Here is a 20,743-nt window from a genome sequence, read left to right on the forward strand (position 1 = left end):
TGCCAGACAGGCCTTTCCTGTGTTGCTAGGAGAGCCCCTCGTACTGGAACCGGCCGGGTGGCAACGGGGGGGGGGAGGGAGTGAGCACTTCAGCTGCCATTTACACACGGCGCTGCGCACCAGATATGACTTGATGCTCCCATTCCTTCCCCGCGGCCTGGGTGGTCCACGCTGGATTTTATACTGCCCCCTATTAGCACCATGAGCCGGTGATTTATGCAGCTGTCGGCTTCAACTTCATCAGGCCTGTCAGCCAATGGTGAATTGCGGGCACGCTGGCGAGGCCTTCTCGCCAAGCGCCTCCCACTTGAAGGTCAAAGTAAGCCACCCCGGAGAGGCTGGGGGGAGGAGCTGAGACCAATACATTTTGGATAAATCACAAGCGCTCTTAGCACCGAGGCCTGTGATGTGGCGATGGTCCAATCTAAACATCTGGCCATCTGCGCGTAAGGAAGGCACTGTTTGACTCAAAGCAAGGTGAGAAAGAAGTCATTCACGACGCCCCAACGGGTGACCCGCTCTGTCAGAAAACACAGACTGTACAGTGCTTTACAATGACAGTGCTATGGAAGAGCCACGATATTTCCAGTACAGCTTAGCTAATGCCGGCATAACCATAAGCTAACCGTGTTCCCAGCCTGGAACTTCAGACTGACAACTGAAAGTCTGAGTTTCAGACTTTTAGCGGAATCCCGGCGCGCTCCCGTCATCTCCGTCCGTTAGTGTAAGGTGGACATCTCATCTCTTTTTGGTCAGCCTTCCCCTCGTCTTGGCCTTTTGGCAATATCAAACGTGTTTGATAGTTATCATGCATCTTTCAGTCTTTGTGTGGTGACGTGACACAAACAACAACCAATACGTGAGAGCTAACAAAGACGGAAACGGGCAACTTTGCAAACAATCATGAGAGTGGCGTGGACGAAAGGGAAACGCCGGCGATTCCAGCTTGTGTTCCATAGCATCGCATAGCATAGCATAGCATAGCATAGCTTAGCATGTTATAGGATGGGACATTGTAGCCAAGCTCCAAAAAATGGTAATATTTTTCACTGTTTCTGTTTCAGTTGTGCTTTTCTTGTAAGTAAGGATAGTCTTAGCCGATACTTTGCAAGTGATCAATCGGTTCAGTCCCTACTCAGGCTGCTTTCGTACCTGTTTTCCATTGCATGATGCTTACTCGTCTCAGTGTGGCTCAATGCTTGCAAATGCGTTTTTGGTGAAGCATATGTGGTTCATAAAAGTACTCTCATGAGTTTTTACCGCTGGGGAAAACTAATAGTTAAACTTCAGCACTTGTCAAAATAATAGTTGACAGTGTAATGATGTTGAAAGAGACAGCACAGTTGGGTCGCGGTTAGCACGTCGGCCACAAATCTTTCCCGAGGTATTCTCCAGGTACTGCGGCTTCCTCCCGCATTCCACAAACATTCTTGCTAAGACTCGAAATTGTCTTGACTCGAAAGTGTGAATGTGAGTGGTAATGATTGTTTGTATTTACTGTACGCGCTGCAATTAGCTAGAAATAGCAGAAAGTGATTGACTGACTAATAATGAACTTGTGTTTGTGGTCTTGCACTGTCAGAGATATACATTCAAAAGGTTTAGGTGGTTTTCGATGACCTCTTTAAAAAAAAAACACACAAACGGGTTTGATGAAGATATTTCTACATCGGTATAAAATGTTTGGTTGGGTTGTCTTTAAAGTATTTTTTAGCAAAACGTAATGGCTAGTCTACTTGCTTGCTAGCTAGCTAGCTATGCCACTACGCTATCCATTTCACTTTCGAAATAACACGTATGTGCCATCCATCCCAGCAACAGAAACGTCAATTAATCAGCCAGTCCCTCCGTGATTATGTTAACGCCACCTGAATTTCCACCATGTATATTTTTTCATCCGCAATCGTAAATTACGGCTAACGCGGCATTTCACTTAAAAGCAAATCAACTCAGCACACATTCAAACTACATGTGACCTCACGGCAAATGGTTCGAAATCGAAACACAAATTATTGTTCATGGCGGGGGGGGCTTACATTCTTGAAGAAGTTGGCAAACAGCTCACTTGTTCCTTTTTCAAAGCTTTATTGCTGACTCTCGAGCGTACCAGTGCGCTGTTGTTGGTTTGCGCGTTGACATGATGCAGCTGTATTGTGTTTGTCGCTCCTCCAGACCTACATCATCGTCGTCCACTTTTACCGGGAAATGTTGGTGTTGGCCGCGTACGGGGTGCGACTCCCCCCCGGTGTGAAGTGGTTTGCCTAATTTATGCTCGTACATGAGCACCTATATTTTGAAGATGTGAAAGAAAACAAACAACAACAACAACAAAAAAATATATTTCGATACGCTAGAATGTTCAAACGAGTCCCAATTAGAAGCGTATAATTTGGCGACATATAATGATATTAAAGACGGCAGCTCGTTTCGGCCGAGCCGAGCTAACTTAGCTGGCGGCTGACCATAATTTCGGGTTCGCTTGCGTTCACGCACAGGCGTGTAGGTGTCGGGAAACTGTGCGTGCATTCATGTGTTGTGAATCGCGAATGGTTGGTCGGAATTCAAAAATGCCTTTCGGGAGTCCAGAAGCAACATGAGTCTGGCATGAACTGGGGCGGCGTCGCAACGGTTTGTCTCACTGGAGGCTTTTGGATGCCAGTGTGTGTGATTTTTTTAAATACAGTCTTTGGCCTACGTTATACACACGGCGACTTTCCAAACGGTTGCGATGGTGACAAAGAAAACAGAGGCGCAACAACCGTCTTTAACCGCAGGGGGAAAATGAAGGCAGTCAAGTCTCAAGTGAAGCTATCGAGATTTACAGGAATGGTTTGCATCTTGGAAAATGCAATTATCTCCTCTCTGGTAGGTAGTTACCAGAATCAACGCACATTGTTTTTTATGTGACAAGCACATGCTAATTAGCTTAGAATACGCATGTTGTTAAAATCGACATTGTCCACTCTATATCTGCACCTTTCGTGTCTTCCAGCCGTCCTCCAAGCAGAAGTAGTTTAGTTTTATTGTTGTTTTTTTTTGTCTGTATGTGCCCTGTGATTGGCTGGCAACCAGTCCAGGGTACGCCCCAAATTCAGCTGGGAGAGGCTTCGGCTCACCCACGATCCTACTACGGACAACCGTTATAGAAAATGGCTGGATGTTCTTGCCTCGCAGGTGGAACGTCATTGATTTCATTTTGTTCCTTCTAGATGTTTTATTAGTGACGACATTTTAAATTATTGTTTTTTTTCCGCACTATAAGGCGCTTGTTATTGACTGGCCTATTTTACAACTGTTTTCGTATATAGGGCGCACCACATTATAAGGCGCTTAGAATCGAAGCTACAATAGTAGCTGCAGTTGCATCATGTATCCACTAGATGGAGCCACATTAAACGGAATACTCACTTCGTTTTCGATGTGCTCAACACTTTTGTGGATAATTTATCTGTGACATGCCCAAAAGTGTTGAACGGTAGCTTGCTTTTTTAAGATGACACATCTCATGTCGTTGTGAGTTATTTGAGGTCATCCGAAGTTACCTCCAATTTGTTCGATGTCGACTGAATTGTCATTTTCATTTCGCTTATTTTTCAGGCACCGCTAATCGAGTCCGCTGCCGCGCTTTAAGAATCACAGCTATATACAGAATATAAAAGCCTTGGATTAGTTGTTATTCATTGACTTATTCCAGGAATTTATGGCCTTAAGATCTCCAGCAGCAAAGCTGTGATTGAATGAAACGCGTCGACGGAGTTGCACCCGCCGCATCATCTCAGTGACAGGCTGCTGCAGAGGGACCACTTGAACGTGTGGTACTTTGCAAATAAATGCACGCGAGTGAGGAGAAAGCGAGGTTTGCTCAGCTCACTGGAGCGTTGTGACCCTTCGAGTTGGAGGCCAGACTGCCATTGAAGCATTCAGAGCGGATCCAACGGGGACTCCCGACTCCACCGATGCCGTCTGTTGACACTCGTCTACTCCATCGACTCTTTCATTAAACCTTACCTTCGTGTTATTTTTTTGTTTGTTTGTTAGTTTGTTCTTTTTAACTCCCACGCTTGGTTCATGATAACCCCTGTCATGATACCTGGTTCTTTTGTTCCCCCTTGTGGTGGGATTAGATACAGTAAAGGGGGAAAGGGGGTTGTGTTGTTCCAGGATTAGAGGAATAATCCAAATGACAAAATGTAACGGGAAAGGGATTTCTAAATAGTGTTTAAAATACCACAAAACATAACTTGTCATTCCCTCTTCATGGCCAATTTATTTTATGATATAACATCATATCATAAAATATGTTTGAATTTCACCTTTTTTTTCCCATGGGGGGGGCATGATTTTGTTGACGTCTTCTTTGTCAATGACAAATTGAAGAATGATGCTCTTAAATTGTGTATTTCAACATCCTCACACCTGGTTTCTAACCCCCCCCCCCCCCACACACACACACACATCAAGAGGAAGAGCTAAATGACTCAGCACAAATGACATCATCAGGCTAATTGTTCTGACCATGGGCTAATGTGTTTTTGTTTTTCACTCAAACCAAATCAACCCTGTTACTCACAAATAAGAAACCAAGTGTGTGTGCGTGTGTTAAAAAAAAACATTCAGCATGGATTGCTGTTCAGTTACCGTGTGAAGCGTTTTTTTTTTAAATATATCCCCACCCATAAAATTCAGTCTGACTTGACTTTTAACTGACTTTATTTGGCTGCAGGAAACTTCCCCGAGGCCAACACCGCTGTCAGCCTCTCTTAATTTTTAATCACTTGTAAGTGTCAGAGCAGCCAAAATCAATGTTTGCTTTGGCCCGAGCTCACTTAACTTATCACGTCCTCCGAAAATGTGACAATCTATTTACTCCAACTTTAACTTAATGTGCCTACTTAAAGTAATGGGGTGCATTTGCATGACTTAAAGGGGACATTTCCAAATAAAACGGGGGGGGGGGCACATCGTGAGGTCAGCAGCAGAGCAAATGCTTAATTGCACATTTACCTGTTTACGGCCGAGTCTTGTGAATATTAGTGACGCTATTTTTTACAATCGAGTGGTTTTGCAGTGGTTCTGACTACATTTTGGTTTCTGGTGGATAGAAAGAGCGCCCACTAGTGGTGAGACAAAGTCCTAACGACAGGAATGGATGGATTGAAAAATTGACACATAGTATTAATTGATAAAGTGAGGGAGCGTAAAGAATGCATTTTAAATGATAGGACCACATTTTCTACCTCTAGAAATAGTTGTGACTGTAAACTTTTTAATTCATGATACCACATTGTTTACTGGAGGATGTATTTCCTCATATCTGGGACGGAGCCCAAGTCGTCGGTTCATCTGCCTCACATAAGGTGTGAGCGGGAGTCAGCGTGGCTCCCGCTCATCTGCGACCCGAGGATATATTTCGATTATAATACAAATATCAACTAAAAGTGTTTTGCTAAAATGAAAAGAACTACATTTCATTTTGAGATGATATATTCAAAATAAAATGGTGGTATGGAATGTTCATTATCTAATTGTACAGGTGTATTGACCATTCCGTTTTTTTTTCTCCCCTCTATAGAGTGTAATGTCGATGCTGTTCTTTGTAGGGGGAAGACCGTTTTTACAGAAAGAGCCACATAATTTAAACACACACGCACACAAATCAAGATGAGACCGTTTAGTTACCAAAATTGCAACTCATGTACTGTATAATTCCCTGAAACCATGAAGACAACATAAAGAAATCAACCAGACTGACTGTTAATGCAGGAAATTTTGCAATTACAGTTGTAATATAGGAGACCAGGCATCAAGTTACACATGATGGCGCGCAAGTCACATGATCAATAACAGAATATATGTTGAAAAATTCGTTTGGCTTCTTTTTAATTACAAAAAAAAAAAGCCAGAGCCCCTTTCCCATGAATTGAGATGCTAAGATAACACCAAACGGCTCAGAAGTCCTCCTCCGCGTTCCGACTCTTGGACGATTTGAGCTCTTTGAGACGCTGGATGCAGTCGTCCACGGCGCGCTCGCCGTGAACTTTGTTATCCCGAGTGCGCACGTTCACGGTGTTGCTCGTCTTCTCCTTCTCCCCCACCACTGTTTCACGAGAGCAACAAGTGGGGAAAGACATTAGCGAGGGAGAGCGGGTTAGGACGAGCAGTGATCAAGTCACTGACCCAGGATGAAGTTGTACTGTGCCAGTTGGGCGTTTCGGATTTTCTTGTTCAGAGTGCATCCGGGATCCAGGTCCACGTCGCTCATGAAGCCGGCGTTGTGGAAGTCTTGTCGAACCTGGACAGTTAACAGAAAGAAAAAGGCGAGGCCACTGTAAAAAGTCAGACAAAGCGGCGATCCCAGATGGATAACTTGCGGATCGTATTTCCTCACTGCTGCTTGCTGGTCAAACGTGAATGCGATAAGTCTCCGGTCCACCTGGTGGCAGTAATTCACCTCCAAGATGATGGGGCTGACCAGATAGCCAGTTTATGTTCTCTTAGTACGCCTACTTTCCCTCCTACCTCAAGAACGCCACAGTCCTATTTTTTGAGTACATTATATTATCCTGCTTTCTTGCTTCTCACAGATGAAAACTGAATTGAGTGCCGTCAACGCGTGTTCTGATGTGTGCGATATTCAAATGCATTTTTCATGATAGTTATTGTCACCAAACCTTTACAAAAGATTGTGTCACCTTCACATTATTTCTGGTGCATATCTACAGTTTTACGACGAGGAACTTTTTGATCGCGCGATAAGAAACTGTAATCCTGCGAGTGAAATGAAGCCTTTTTTATTCATGAGTGATTTAATGCATCTTATCATAAATATTACAGTACTTAATTCGGAGAGTGAGGTGCACTATGAATAACATGTATTGTTATTAATGTTAAAATGATTACGTGAACATTTTTTGGGAGACCAGCCGGCTTAGTGTGTTAGTACCCTCAAAAGGTTCAGGAACCTTTTGGGGCCAAAGCCTGGTAGTGCGATGGACATAAAACGTTTCAGGACTGTTTCGACGGCAGAAACAACAGGCCGCAGGATCCTTTTAGTTCCAGCGAAAGGTGCAGAGAACTAAATGTTCCTTGGAACATTGGGTCAGGTGGAGATGCATCTTTATTTACCTTCTGAGCATACTCCTCACAGGTCGGTCCCACGGGTACGACCATAACTTGGCGAGGTGACAGCCAAAGCGGCCTGTGGGACATTTTATTAGCGCATGTCTCCAGTGATACTACCATACAAAAAAAAAAAAAAAAAAATTGAGGGAATGCTTTCCAACGAACCATTTGCCTCCGTAGTTTTCGGTCAGGATGGCGATCATGCGCTCGACCGATCCCAGGATGGCTCTGTGGATGATCACCGGTCTCTTCTTGTCGTCTCCGTCAGGGCTGTGAAGAGGGTTGCGAAAATGGCAGCGATTGTCACAGTTGCAAACTTTCCATTTATTTACCTCACTGCAAGTCGCCTCGCATATGCGACTTCAATATAAAATAGTGACTCCAGTGGTACGCTCACTGACAAGCGGCTGAACTTACAGTAAAACTTTGGGTAGGAGCAAGCTTTGGATATGTTGCCACTATGTTGAAGTGAAATATATATATTTTTAAATGGTACTGTAATGCTTTGCATGATGGCAAGGAGAACTATTTTGCACGGATGTCTGCTTCTCACAAAGCAAAACATGAGTTTCTGCTTGAATATGAGACATTTTCATTGAACGATCCCGATTTCTCTGCCCGCCCCGTCGCAAGCCTGGGCTGTCAAAGAGTTGAACAGAACAGCGCTACAAAACATCACTCAAAAGAGATTTGCATAGATTTTCCTCAGGCCGGATGAATTGTAGCCATCGAGCTGGATAAGCACCTAACAAAGGAGAGATTGAAGCGAATGGGTAGCTGGAAGTCCAGCTGGATGGTGGCACACTGATGGTATCGGCCGATGGCGTCCTTGATCTGAATGTCAATCTGCGTGGAAACGAGACGAGAAGTTAAATCGAAGACGCGCGTCCGTCCCCCGCCCGCTGATTGGCAGTTCGGGTTCGCTGGTTCACCTTTGGCCCGTAAAAAGCTCCATCTCCCGGGTTGAGAACCCATTTCTCCCCAAAGTCATTCAAGCTGTTCTCCAGTTGCTGGCAAAGAAGCAGAACACGCACGCAATCATGAGATCCTTCAGTGCGACCTGCAAGCGGCGCGCAAGCCAATCGTCTGAATTCCGCGACCGTTCATTGTACATAAATCATAACACAGGCAATTGGATGGCATAAAAGCGGGAGAGAATTATAAATGCTGAAGAGATTCTATATTTTTTCACGACCGGGGACGTGCGATCATAGTGGGCAGGTGAGGCGGTGCCGCCCCCTGCTGTCCCTTCCCCTGCATGTAAAGAGAAAAAAACCCCGTGTGATTTCATTCTGTAAATGTGAACCACAACATTCTATCGCAATTCACTGCCAGTAGCAAAAAAAAAAAGTGAGTCGTTTACGATCCCACCACTTCAACATAGTCCGCAATGCACCAATGTACAACTTTCCTTTTATTTATGAAGACAGAATCACAAAAATGGGGGGAATTCATTCAGCGTCATCCTTCATTTGGTCGAGGGGTACAATCGTATCTCGCAAGGAGCTGACAAATGTTGGAAAATCTCTGTGGCGAGATAAAGTCTCAGGAGAACAAAGCACATTTTTCGCTGACGGCAGACGTGCGGAATGCCGCCCGTTTGTTTTAAATATAGATGTTCTTTGTCTTCAGAGAAGCGCGCTCCATTTGCGGCGAGGCTCTTCAATTTCTATCTTGATAACATCACGGCTCGGCCATCTTTGCTCCCCTGAGACTTTGCGCGAGCGGTTGACATTTTCAGCTAAGCAAGAAAAACAAGGGAGCGCATTGATTACCTTCTCCGCTTGCTCCCAGATGGCGGGTTCTCCCAAGAATTTCTCGGGTCTCGTGGACAGGTTTAGCTTGAACGAGAAGCCGAACACGTCGTACACGGTGCGGAGGAAGTCCAGGCAGCCTTTGATCTCATCCTCGATCTGAGCGCCAAAAGCAGCGACGCAGTTTGAACGCGGCAAGCGAAGGCGACTCGGCCGATGCGTTCCGACGGCTCGTTAGCGCTTCGAAGTGGCGGCGGCGGTTGGCCTCACCTGATCCATGGAGCAGAAGATGTGAGCGTCGTCCTGCTGGAAGCGGCGGACGCGGGTGAGACCGGTGAGGGCTCCCGACAGCTCGTTGCGGTGCAGGACGCCAAAGTCGGCCATACGAAGCGGCAGCTCTCTCCAGGAGCGCGGCCGGTGATCGAACATCAGACTGAAATTTCACCAGGGAAATGAGAAACTCAAAAAGATAAAAAAAATAGCGCGGACGCAAAAAGGGGCCCTCACCAGTGGCCGGGGCAGTTCATAGGTTTGAGGGCGAAAATTTCCTTCTCCACCTCGAAGGAGAACATGTTTTCGCTGTAGTGCTGCCAGTGACCGGAGGTCTGCCAGAGTTTGCTGTTGTAGATGTTGGGCGTCACCACCTCCTGGAAGCCCCTTTTGCGGTACTCACTCTGCCACGGGAAAAATAAGCCAAGCTTTGAATAGAACCTCATCAGGAGGAGTTTAGCCGATTGCCGGAATCAATTCATAAAGCAGATGAAATGAAACATTTTCTTGCCCTTTGAAAAACAACGATCAACATCGCCGGCTATTTTTCGGACACGTGAACCAAATCAGTCAGTGAATCATGATTACATTTTCTTTGGGTAATTACGACACCTCCCATTCGAAATCATGTCCCGCTTGTGAATAAACGGATGTCAACGAAAAGGTTTTTCTGAGCCAATTCATCGACGCCATACCGCCGACCGCCATGAACTCCTTTTTCGCGTCAACTCGGTTGAACTTCAAAGCGGCGCCCCTCAAACATGACCAAACTGGCTGCCCGGCCACGAATGGACTCACTTTTTGTCCAACGCGGACTCTGACTTACTCTGATGAACTCGATCAGGGTGTTGTAGATGAAGGCGCCTTTGGGCAGAAAGAAGCAACTGCCTGGACTCAGGTCGTGGAAGAAGAACAGGTCCTGTTCCTGAGGATGGCACATTTGCATTTAGGTCACACCGGATTGCATTTGGACCGACTCATCACGTGCTGGAATGAGGATTTGTCTTTCTAAGATCACTTTTTTTATTCTCCGCAGCTTGGCTGAAATGAACTCAATCTGCCCGAGAAAGCGGCGCTAGTAAACGGGACCTGATTGCTGCAGTCAGCTCAATTTATCATCACTCAAAGCTGAAAAGCGTTCGGGAGTCATTTTGGCAAAGAGGAAAAATAAAAAAAAGAGACCTTGATACGTGGTCTACTTTGTGAGCGCCGTAAATTCATACCCGGCCCAGTTTGCGATGATCTCTGTTCTTGGCCTCTTCCTGAAACTTCTCCCACTCTTTCAGCATTTTGGGGTCTGGGAAGGAGATTCCATAGATCCTCTGGAGTGTCTCCATGTCCGCTTTTCCCTCCCAGTATGTGGACGAGTTCTGTGCGCCAGAAATACAAACACATTTTGAGGATTATGGCCCGGATAGCCGCCTTTCGTAATTCAAGACTTTTATTTCCTTATGTTGAAGTTTCCCGGATGTATCAAGTTCAGATGAATTGAACAAATCAAAATGAATTGTGGCACAAACCGTAACAGAATCCACGGAAGAGAGGTGGCTCACCTTGTGGATCTTAAGTGCCTTGATTTTTCCCGTGTGCCTCACGTGTGGACCCCGACACAAATCGATTAAAGGGCCGCACCTGAAACGTCGGGATGGTTGAGACGCAAAGAGCCGTCACCCACCGCGACAAACATTGACTCACCTGTAAACTGTCGTGGTGGGAGTGGTGACCTTCTCGTTCAGTATGCGGCACTTGAACTTGTTGTACTGTCAAGATGGAGAGTGTCTGTTTAACGGCAAGCCGCCGCATATTAGCCGTTTGGCCTTTGCAGATTTTTTTTTTTAAACATATCCTCCATTATTTGCTGAACATCTTTGCCGTTTTTGTGCGCATTTTTATATGTAATTTTTTGTCTGCCTTTGAGGTGTCCTGTTTAGTTGGTGGTCCTTGAATGCACCTTGCACTCTCAAAATCGAAACCGAAAAGTATGTGGTCTACTTTGTTTGTGTTCCTTTCGATTTGTTGTGTGCACATTGGAGCAAGTTAGTGGAATGACTTTCAGTTGCACAATTGCAGCCCACATTCGGTATTCGTTTGCGCTAATGTGTTTGGCTAATGAGCCTCATTTTAAGGTGGTTTGTTTCTGTTGAAGACCAACAACTGAATAGCACGAATCCGAGATTGTCTACGACGTGTGCGTGGTGTTGATGTTTTATGAATCTCTCATTTTTGCCGCCATCTTGTGGCATCTACAAGCAACTGCAACCTCCTTTTGCATCAATTCTTGGCAGATTTCAGCTTTTGGCAGCGGTCCCGATCCCGCACGAATCGCGAGGGTTCGCTCGGCTGATGCTCCTTTTGTGGAATACCTTGAACATTTCCAGCAGGGTTTCCTTTTTGATCTCCAGTCTCTCAAACGGCTGCTTCTCCTTGATGATTTTCTTGCACAAGCCTTCCAGACAGGGGAAGTCATTGCTCGACACCCCGCTGCACACAAATTCCACAAAGTAGAAATGCCAACACTGCATCTCGCATTGATATTCAAACTACCTCTAAAGCGCAGCTAAATTTAGTGCGCCAGTGTTTAAAGGGCATCCAAGTGTCAGCACCGTTGTGATTAGCGAAGGAACCTTTGAGAAATCTGGACTAATAGTGGAGAGTAATTGGCTGCGAGGGTCCTGCAATGTCAAAATCTCCTTCGTAAGACTCAGTCAGTCAGGAAGGCCATTAGCATAACATGACTTCATTAAGAGGGTTATGGAATTAATTAGACCGCGCTCTCCCGCAGCCTGGGAAAATTGCGGTGGAAAAAGGAAAGGAAGTTAGTTCATCTCCCGTCCACGCGATTCAAAAAGCTCAGCTCATTGACGGCCGTTTGGAGAAAGGTGAAGCCGCAGCCCGCGCCACTCACTCGTTGCCGTCGAGGAACATGTCGTAGTAGAAGCCGTTCTCGATGGGCGGGCCGTAGCACAGGCAGCCCCCGTACACTCGCTCCATGGCTTCGCCCAGGATATGAGCGCTGGAATGCCAGTAAACCTTCAAGGACATAGAAAAGTTGTCTTTTTTTTTTCTTCCACTTCCATAGCAACGTTTCTTAAACAGTGATTGATTTTTCATTTCAGCTTACATAACAATGGGTGCTTTATGTTTTTTTTTTTTAACTGAATTGTTTGGAATTGATCCCACCCACTCACCCCCATAGAAACATTTCACTCTTTACTATCAATTGCCTTGTGACGGACTAGCACAATGGAAATGTCTTGTCCGAGACCAGGGCTGCCCAATATGTCGATCGCGATCGACAATGATTGGCGGCTTTGGACTTACAGCTTGAGCTTCGTCATCGTCAAACTTGAGCAACTCGAGGCTGCAGTCGTCCTCCAAAGGCCGGTCCAGATCCCACACGTCTTTATTCACCTTGGCGATCACAGTGTTGTCGGCCAGACCTTGACTAGATGCCACAGCGGGACATAATTCATCAAATTCACGCCACGACGTTGAGTTACGCTGACAAGTCCACTTGAAAGAGACGAGCGTAGTTCAAAAGTGCTCGGACGTGTCCAAAATCATAGTGTAGCATAAAAACAATAGTCAAGTTTGACAACACTGACAATACGCGTGGCGTTGCAAAGGCAGGGCTTCACAATGAAAAAGGAGCCTTTATGTGTATTACGTGTTTGTTTAGCACAAGAGGGAAACAACATACAAAGATCGTTTATTTCTGCTCAAGCTTTGCCTTGAAGCCGAACAACCTTCTGCTGCTTCTTTTTTTTCCACCGCTACAGCACCCAAAGAAGGAGAAGTATGCCCAAGAAGTAATTTAGTAACACATTTCTAACTTTTACTCTGCAGAGGAAGCATTAAAACATGCACTCATGCTCACGCAAATATTTTATTTTTTTATTTTTATTTAATTTTTTTTACCAGCACGCTGAATAGTTGACAGCATTTGCAAGCATACTGGTCACAGTCTCCAGACCTCATCTATTTATCATTGCATTTGGCAGGGCCGCAGTGAATATTCCCCCATTTAGGTAGTTTAAAAATGTAACCACAGTAAACTGACCTGATTCCACAAGCCACTTGGTAGGGCGTGGTCTTCCAAGACTCTGCGTCTACCACCTTCCCGTCCGGTAAGGTGACCTTAATGGGACGAGACTCCTTCGCGGCCCTCTCTGCCATGAGGGCATCATGCTCAGCTTTGAGCTTAGCGTACAATGTCAGGCGCTCGTCGATGTACTCGGGTGCTGGTGAAAGCTGTGGTGGGTGGGGGGGAGACCCAAACAAACACATTTCTAAGTGTATAAACTACTGATGTGCAGGACATGAAATTACGTTTTTGTTGCTCACCTCAGCTCTGCCTCCAGCATCTCCTGCATTATTTTTGACCTTCTTCTTTCCTCCATCTTTCCCATTGAATGCTCCCCCCTGTCCAAACATCACACAGTACAGGATATTAACTTGTGTTTACTCAATGCTACGTGCGTGTGCCAGAGTCGACTCCACATAATCACAATACAGAGTCGCTAAACTCTTGATTGACATCCCGAATGATGACAAGGGACGTGCTTGTTGACACATTACAAAGTTATTACAGTGAAATACTTTTGAAAACGTGCAAGTACAAGGGGAAACAAATCAAATTTGCCTTTCCGGCTACTTCCAGTTCATGTTGACTGTTAAAAGATACAACTTAAGCGAAGTTGATGTAAGAGGCTCCCATAATCATATGCGCATTCCAGCGACATAAAAGTGGAGTCCGGAGTTTTTTTAGGGGGCCGACACGTGAGCGGCGCATTGCTAGTTGTTGTCAATGTGAACAGAGCGGCGGCTAGGCTAAGCTAACCAGCTACATTGAATGAGCGTTGCTAGAAACGACGGCGATACGATACCTTTTGACCTTCGGCCACGTTGAGTTGGCTCATTTTCTCCACGACAGGTAATTCGGCCATAACAAGTGACAATCTGGCCCACTTTGAGCGACTTGTTCGCGGTTTAGCGAGCTGTTGGGACTGTCACGATGAGCGCCGAGTGGCGGTGACGGCTGGTGACGTCACCCGGAAATCTGATGCAACATTTTATTCTTCGTCTTTTTGCTATTTCATGATGCAACGTTGCACTTCTACATGTTTTATTTGAGTAACAATATGTATAATTTTTCGAAGTTGTCATTTTTCTTTTTTTTTTAAATATGAACTGGTATTTTAAATATGTATTTTCTAGTTCCATATTTGATGTAACACACATTTATTCAATTTAGATTTCAGTTTATGTCTGTTTTTGTAACAAAAACTCATCGTTTACTGCCCATTTGAAGTGATTCAATCCAAGCCCTCTCGTGAAAAAAAAAATCTGAGGTCATTTAACAATGTTTTGTGTTGACTATTTTCAGTGTTATTTAGCTGCATTGGATTTTAGAATAGAATAGAATTGGCCATTATTAGTCCAGTGATGGGGAACTTCAGGTTTACAGCAGCAAAGTAGGATCATAGAATCAAAAATCAGGCAGTAATACTGAGCAGTCCTGTACATGGATACAAGGCCGGATATTCAGAAGTGGATGAGAACCGTGCAAAACTGAGAATGTAGTCTGCCGCCGGTCCGTATCAGAAAAACTATAAATGCATATAGTTTATCTATAAGCAATTGAGATTAGGGGTCACTAACATGGTGGCCCCCAAGGACCATTTGAGTAGTCTGTGAGCCTATTTAAAAAAAAAAAAAAAAACAGCTGACCCAGTGACGGTATATTGCAATTTTCCTTCTAATGATGTGGAAATTATTATTTGAAAATATAAACACCTTCAGAACTTTATGATTTTTCCTACCTTGTGATTGAAATAAATGACAAATGAAATGAGAAATCCGATATAGATATTGGCGCATTTAGGTACGTTTTCGGCAGTATATTAAGGGGTGTTCACATGGCAAGATTTGGTCCGGTGCTAGCCGGGGCTGCCCCAGTAGAGCATTCACACGTGCAAATTAGCTCCGGCGTAGCCCCGGAAAAGAGCTTACACCGGACCAAATTTGATCCACCTCAGGGAGGTGGTTTAAAAACTTGCTCCGGAGAAAATGCTTGTTTGCGAAGCAGCACCGGTGTAAATTTGCACGTGTGAACGCAACTGGGTTAAATTTGCTCCAGAGCAAATGCTTGTGAAGAGTTTACGTACGGCGAGAATGCGTTGCTTTCGCGCTCTGTCGGACTTCCGTCATGTGTTTGTTTAATAACGACACAAGACTTGGCTGGTAACATCTTTCCTTTTGTAGGAGACTGGTCTGTCTCGGAGTTGTTTGTGTAGTTTGTTCCTTTGTTGTGTGTTCACAACCCCCCGCCACCCATATAATTTATTTTGTGATTTCCTCTCTTGATTTTCTGTTTGGCGCATTACGTATTTGCTTTTCTGAGTGTCATTGAAGTCATCGTTGATTTACGTTTTCGGGGGCAGTCACTCTCGAGCAGAAGGCACGGAGACCGAGAAGGAGAAGGACGTGCCTGTCCAGTAGTCGCTTGAGTTGTGTATACTGTACGTTTTAAAAAGAACCAACACGACAGCTCATTTGTTTTCTGTCGTTTTGCTCCGCTGCAGAAACTGCCGTGTGAACGCAAGTGGGGCTGCACCGACGCTGTGCCGGTGCAGACACGCTCAGCGGCTTTGTACGTGTGAACGTTCCACACAATTTGCTGCGGTGCAAAATATATCGCAACAAAATACATCGGTGCAGCGCCGGAGCAAATGTGTGCCGTGTGAACACCCCTTTAGTTTAGGTAACTTCTAGCACAATTTGGATTGGGGCAGTTTGGATAACATTTCAGTATGTTTACACTCATATAACTTTTGTGACTTCAACCAGTTGATTTGCTAGTAATTACATAACGTTTGGGAGATTTGGTGATTTGGTTTTTGGTACATATAATATACCCATGCTTTACAAAGCATTATTTTGCAATTGAAATATGAACTTATGTGCTGTGTGTATCAAGCTTTGGACTCTTTCATGATATTTGTCAAAACGGGAAAAGTGAAACTAAAAGCAGTAATTCACAAAAGTGACTCGACATTTCTCACGTCGCACCTCCAAGGTGGTAATCCACAGAAGTGCTTCTTAAATACGTCCAATAATCGCTTAAACCTTCCGACGAAAGCGAGTGCATCCGAATGAGATGTAGCCGCGCACTCCGTCAAGGAGCTCCCTCACAAGGAAGGCTTTAAATAAAACCAACAAAGAGCAGATGATTGCAATCATCCGGTTGATAGCCGGGTTGCTCCATTGGCAGCTGAGGTGATATTTGTCCTACATTTTCTGTCTTTTTTGGCTCCAGACGATGTGCACATTGCAGTTCATGTTCGACAGCAGTTTTTAAACTCCTGACACTCTCTGTGGGAATTAGTGGAGAAGATGAAGCGCACTGTGAGCTTCCATGCTGTTTTTTTTTTTTTTTTGAGGAGTGGGAAGGGGTGCTCAGAGGGAGAGAGGGAAGTGTTGAATAATTCACCTTCAAAAGCTGCAAAAAATAAATAAATAAATCAAACACGCACACAGGGCATGTTGATGCTCTGTCGAATCCTCGCCTCTGTTTTAGGCTTCAATGTTTGTTTCAAAGCCTTGTCAGGCACTCAGCGGTTCTGATCCAAATGTATGGCAAATACGATCTGCAACTCGAGATTGAAGTGAGGGATCGACTTTGATTTCAAATCATCTCTGCTCCTGGTTATCCAGATCTTGTTCAGGGTTACAGCAGGGCGGACTGCCCCCCCACCCCCATGACTGCTCACCTGCCAATCACTTTGTGATTGCAACAAGCATGAGTGGCTCCTTTGTCAGCGATGCAAACCTCCAACATGACTTTTGGGGCTTTTTGGGAATGATGGAATAAATTAAGAAGTAATGAGGTAGCACCTATTGGTTAAAAAAATCTGTCTCGCAGTGGAGAGGTTGTGTTCCAATCCAAGTTGTAGCACTCTCGTTGCTATTATTATTATTATTTTATTTTTTTGATAATTTTTTTATTGTTGTTATTATTTATTTTTTTATTTATTACTCGTTACATTATTGTTATTTTATTTTCGGAAAATTGATGCACTTCAAAACGTGTCTGTGACAGATTTTTAAAAAACAGTAGAGATAAAATTACAATTTGTTGTAAGTTGATCTCTATATTCTTTTTTTCAATGTTTTCTTGTTTCTAGGGGAGCCAAACAGAAAATTATTGCCACGGACTGAAATATGCCTAAAAGGAGCGAGATCCAAAAGAAAGATAAAAGATGCTGTTTTGATGAGAATGGTTATTATTAATAGCAAAGACATTAAAACAAACAAAAAAAAAACTAGAGTGGGTCAAACCCTGTGAGCGTGGAATTATTTAGGGGAGTCCTGCTGTTGAGAGGATGTCACTTTGCATGTCTATAAATAAGTGAGCTTTCATTATTTGCAGCAACTTTGAATATTTTATATGACTTGTCCTGTAGGTGTCAGTAGAGAGGTTCTCCTTCTTTTTTTTTTTTTTTTTTACTACCTGCACTTTGCACTCGCCGTCACTTGCGAGTCGCATCAATCACTGAAGTTTGGTGTTCGTCTCCGGAGGGAGCATCGCCTTGCGCCCGCCTCGTTCACTCCCCCGCGAGGAAATTGCACAGACGACAACACATGATGGGATTTGCTCCATCCAAACACTTCATGAATATTTGATCCTTCCTTTTTCTACATTCGCGTCGCTTCGGCGCATTATTAGACCATCGCTCACATCGGTCGTCTCCCACAAATCATTCTCTTAAATAACGCAGGGCACTCACCTGACTTATTCAACCATTTCTATCAATCTCACTCAAAAGAAGACCGTACATTCATGATGCAAAAAAAAAGGTTGCGCCAACGAATTAATGGGGATCAAAAGGGAAGTGTGGAGCAGGGTTGCGTTCAGAAAGGATTGTACAGACTCAACTCTAACCTGGGTTGCAATCAAGCGCATCTGAAAGCTTTCCTTACAAGCGAGTCCAAGGGCAGGCGCCGCCATGAAAAATCACTGGCCTTCAGCCGCCCTCCACGCTGGGAGACGATGACGGATGACATTGGGTCAGCCATGGGGGGGATGGGATGGGGTGGGGGGCAGCGTGCTACCGCTAGCACACAGACAACCATCTGCTAAGAAGTCCATCACGAGATGTGTGACACCTCCTCCACTATCTCGCGACAACCGTGACATCATTGGCTGGGTGATGGCCAATAGCCGCTGTATAATGCGTTTTCCGTCGTTCCTATTTTAACCAACCAATGATCTATTTTTGTAATGAAACGGTGCAAAGAATAGCAAATGAATTGAAGAAAGCAGGAAAAATAAATATTGACAATAAATCCGCACACGGTAACTGTTATCTTCTTTCTGCAATGGATTCCTACAGCATGTGGAAACAATGCCATACACTTACTTCGTCACTTGAGGGAATACTAGAAATCGTTTGGGGTGACAATTTGCACCTCTGCCGGGAAAGTGCAAAGTGAGGCCTCTCTTTCTCTCTCTCTCTCTCTCTTTCTGAGGCACCGCGTCGTGCTTCAAAATGCGTACGTTTTGAGCAGAGGTCGTTGCATTCTATTAGTTCACCACTAGATGGTACTAAATTCTACACACTGTACCTTCAAGTATCGGTGGCTGATCTCGGCAGCGTCTTTGAGTACCCCATAACTTAAAATCAGGCTTCCAATGGCCTGATACCGATACCTGGTATCAGTCATCGCCCATTCCTACTTTTAAAAATCAGCATGTCTGACAAGTATGATTGCTATCGTGGTTTGAAGAGGGAGATTAATAATATATAATACATCTTTATTCTTATAGCGCTTTCACAAAGTCTGGTATGTCGCTACTGCAGGTGCAGGTGCCAAATGAATGGTCTGCCGCGGGGTCTATTGCCTTCCTTGAGAAAATAATGTGCAGCTACGTTGTCTTTCTGGGTCGCTCCCTGCACTTTGAGGTTCAGACAGAGGTGCGCCGTCACAGTAGAAGCGTATGCCGCCGCTGCTGATGGTGGTGGTGCGCATGAAACGACTCCCGACAGCCATCAAACGGAGCCCCGACAAACAAAAAGTGGAAAAATTTCACAGGAGAGCTGAAAAAACCAAAACAGAAGGAGTGTTGTTGTAGACACCGAGCACCTTGCGCCTTCTTTGGTGACAGTGCGCCCAAAGAGTTTATGATGACATATGAGAGCTTCTCTCCAGGCATCCAAGTAAATTTGGGAGCAGGAAGAACAAGTCACTAAGAAGTTCCGTGTGAGTGTGAAGAGACGCTGTCGTCGACCTGAAATGATGAAGGAGCATCCCAAATATAAATGCTTGTTTGCATATCAATTCACCAAACATGCATGTTTTTAGAATGTAGGAGGAAACTGAGTACCCCCCCAAAAAAAAATAAAAAATAAACAAGCAAGTTGAGATTTGAACTGAGAACCTCAGAAGTGTGAGGCAGGGGTGCTAACCACTAGCCTCACCGTGCTGACTTTTAATTGTATATAGTTTGATGTCCTTTTGTGCACAAAAACAATTGCTACATTTTCTCTTATAACAAGCTTTTCCTGAAGGCAAAGGGTATCCAAATATTTGAGCGAGGTGTTTTTTCATCTGAGTGATGCAAGCAAATCCAAGGCTCAAACATACAAATAATTGTCTCGGATAGTTTTTGTATTAAACTGCAAAAAAGATGGTCCTATAGTCAAGAAAGAGGTGCATGGCCACTGAGAGGCTGTGAGCAACGATCGCTCGCCCATTCACTGGTGACAGAGACTCTCCACGCTTTGCTTTCTAGCCACATGTACTGTAATACTAAAACAAATTAAAACTCAACTAAAATGAAGCATTTTGGGGGGGAAACAAATCACATAAACTAAAAAAAAAATGCTCTAAAAATTGATAAAAATTAACCGCATAAAAATAAGCCGAACTGAAATAAAAACGAACTTTAATTAAAAAAATGAAAATTTGAAATCCAAAAAATGAATATGAAAGTGGTGTGGCACCACAGTAGCCCTCACTTGGCTGGCTCGCGTTGACCTTTAAAACACAGAATTTTTTGGTGAAAGCTGCAGCGCATTTTTAATCAACAGTTACATCTGCGGCGCTTGTCTTGCGTTTTGATTCCCAGCAAAACCGACGGCTTCCCGTCATCCACTCACGACAGCTTGTCGCACAACCCCGCGCGCTGCCCGTTTGAGGCGGCCTTAAAATGGATGACTAATTGGCGTCTATTTTGCTGTTATATTCGTGAGGCGGGCCATCTCGGCGCATAATGTCACACAGCGAGGGAAGGCTCGAAAAAGGTCAACGCGTCTGCTTGGCAGCCAAGCTGTTTTCCTGGAATAGAACGGGAGATTGCGGCCACGTGAGCGAAGCCCATGTAAAAGACGCAATGCACACAAGAAGGTTTTATTGGCAACCGGCTCCCAGCCAGGGGTGATGGCAGATGAAGCGGCCGGGGGACGAGGGTGGGGGCGTTTGGTAGAAGGATTAGGGCTCCATCGCGACCCCTTATCATTCAGTTCAGTGTGCTGCTGGCTCAGCAGCGGGAAGAAAATTGAAACTAACAGGATCTGCCGTAGCGACTACCTCTT

At 44.7% G+C, this 20,743-nt stretch overlaps 1 protein-coding gene across 1 annotated transcript; it reads right to left on the bottom strand.

Moving 5' to 3' along the window:
• Nucleotides 1-5,656: 5,656 nt before the first annotated feature.
• tars1 (threonyl-tRNA synthetase 1) lies at nucleotides 5,657-14,187 on the bottom strand. Its single transcript, XM_086112123.1, has 19 exons — nucleotides 14,033-14,187; nucleotides 13,491-13,568; nucleotides 13,207-13,397; nucleotides 12,468-12,591; nucleotides 12,052-12,176; nucleotides 11,510-11,627; nucleotides 10,842-10,906; nucleotides 10,700-10,778; nucleotides 10,370-10,516; nucleotides 9,973-10,071; nucleotides 9,384-9,550; nucleotides 9,147-9,309; nucleotides 8,898-9,035; nucleotides 8,055-8,132; nucleotides 7,868-7,968; nucleotides 7,288-7,392; nucleotides 7,126-7,198; nucleotides 6,178-6,292; nucleotides 5,657-6,097 (listed from the first exon to the last, which is right to left on the bottom strand). Exons 1-19 carry the CDS (start codon nucleotides 14,090-14,092, stop codon nucleotides 5,949-5,951), a joined length of 2,175 nt encoding a protein of 724 aa, XP_085968249.1. The 5' UTR covers nucleotides 14,093-14,187; the 3' UTR covers nucleotides 5,657-5,948.
• Nucleotides 14,188-20,743: the final 6,556 nt, after the last annotated feature.

This window comes from Hippocampus guttulatus, chromosome 5, assembly GCF_054856545.1.
Source record: "Hippocampus guttulatus isolate MCC_2025c chromosome 5, RoL_Hgut_1.0, whole genome shotgun sequence".
Classification (NCBI taxonomy): domain Eukaryota; kingdom Metazoa; phylum Chordata; class Actinopteri; order Syngnathiformes; family Syngnathidae; genus Hippocampus; species Hippocampus guttulatus.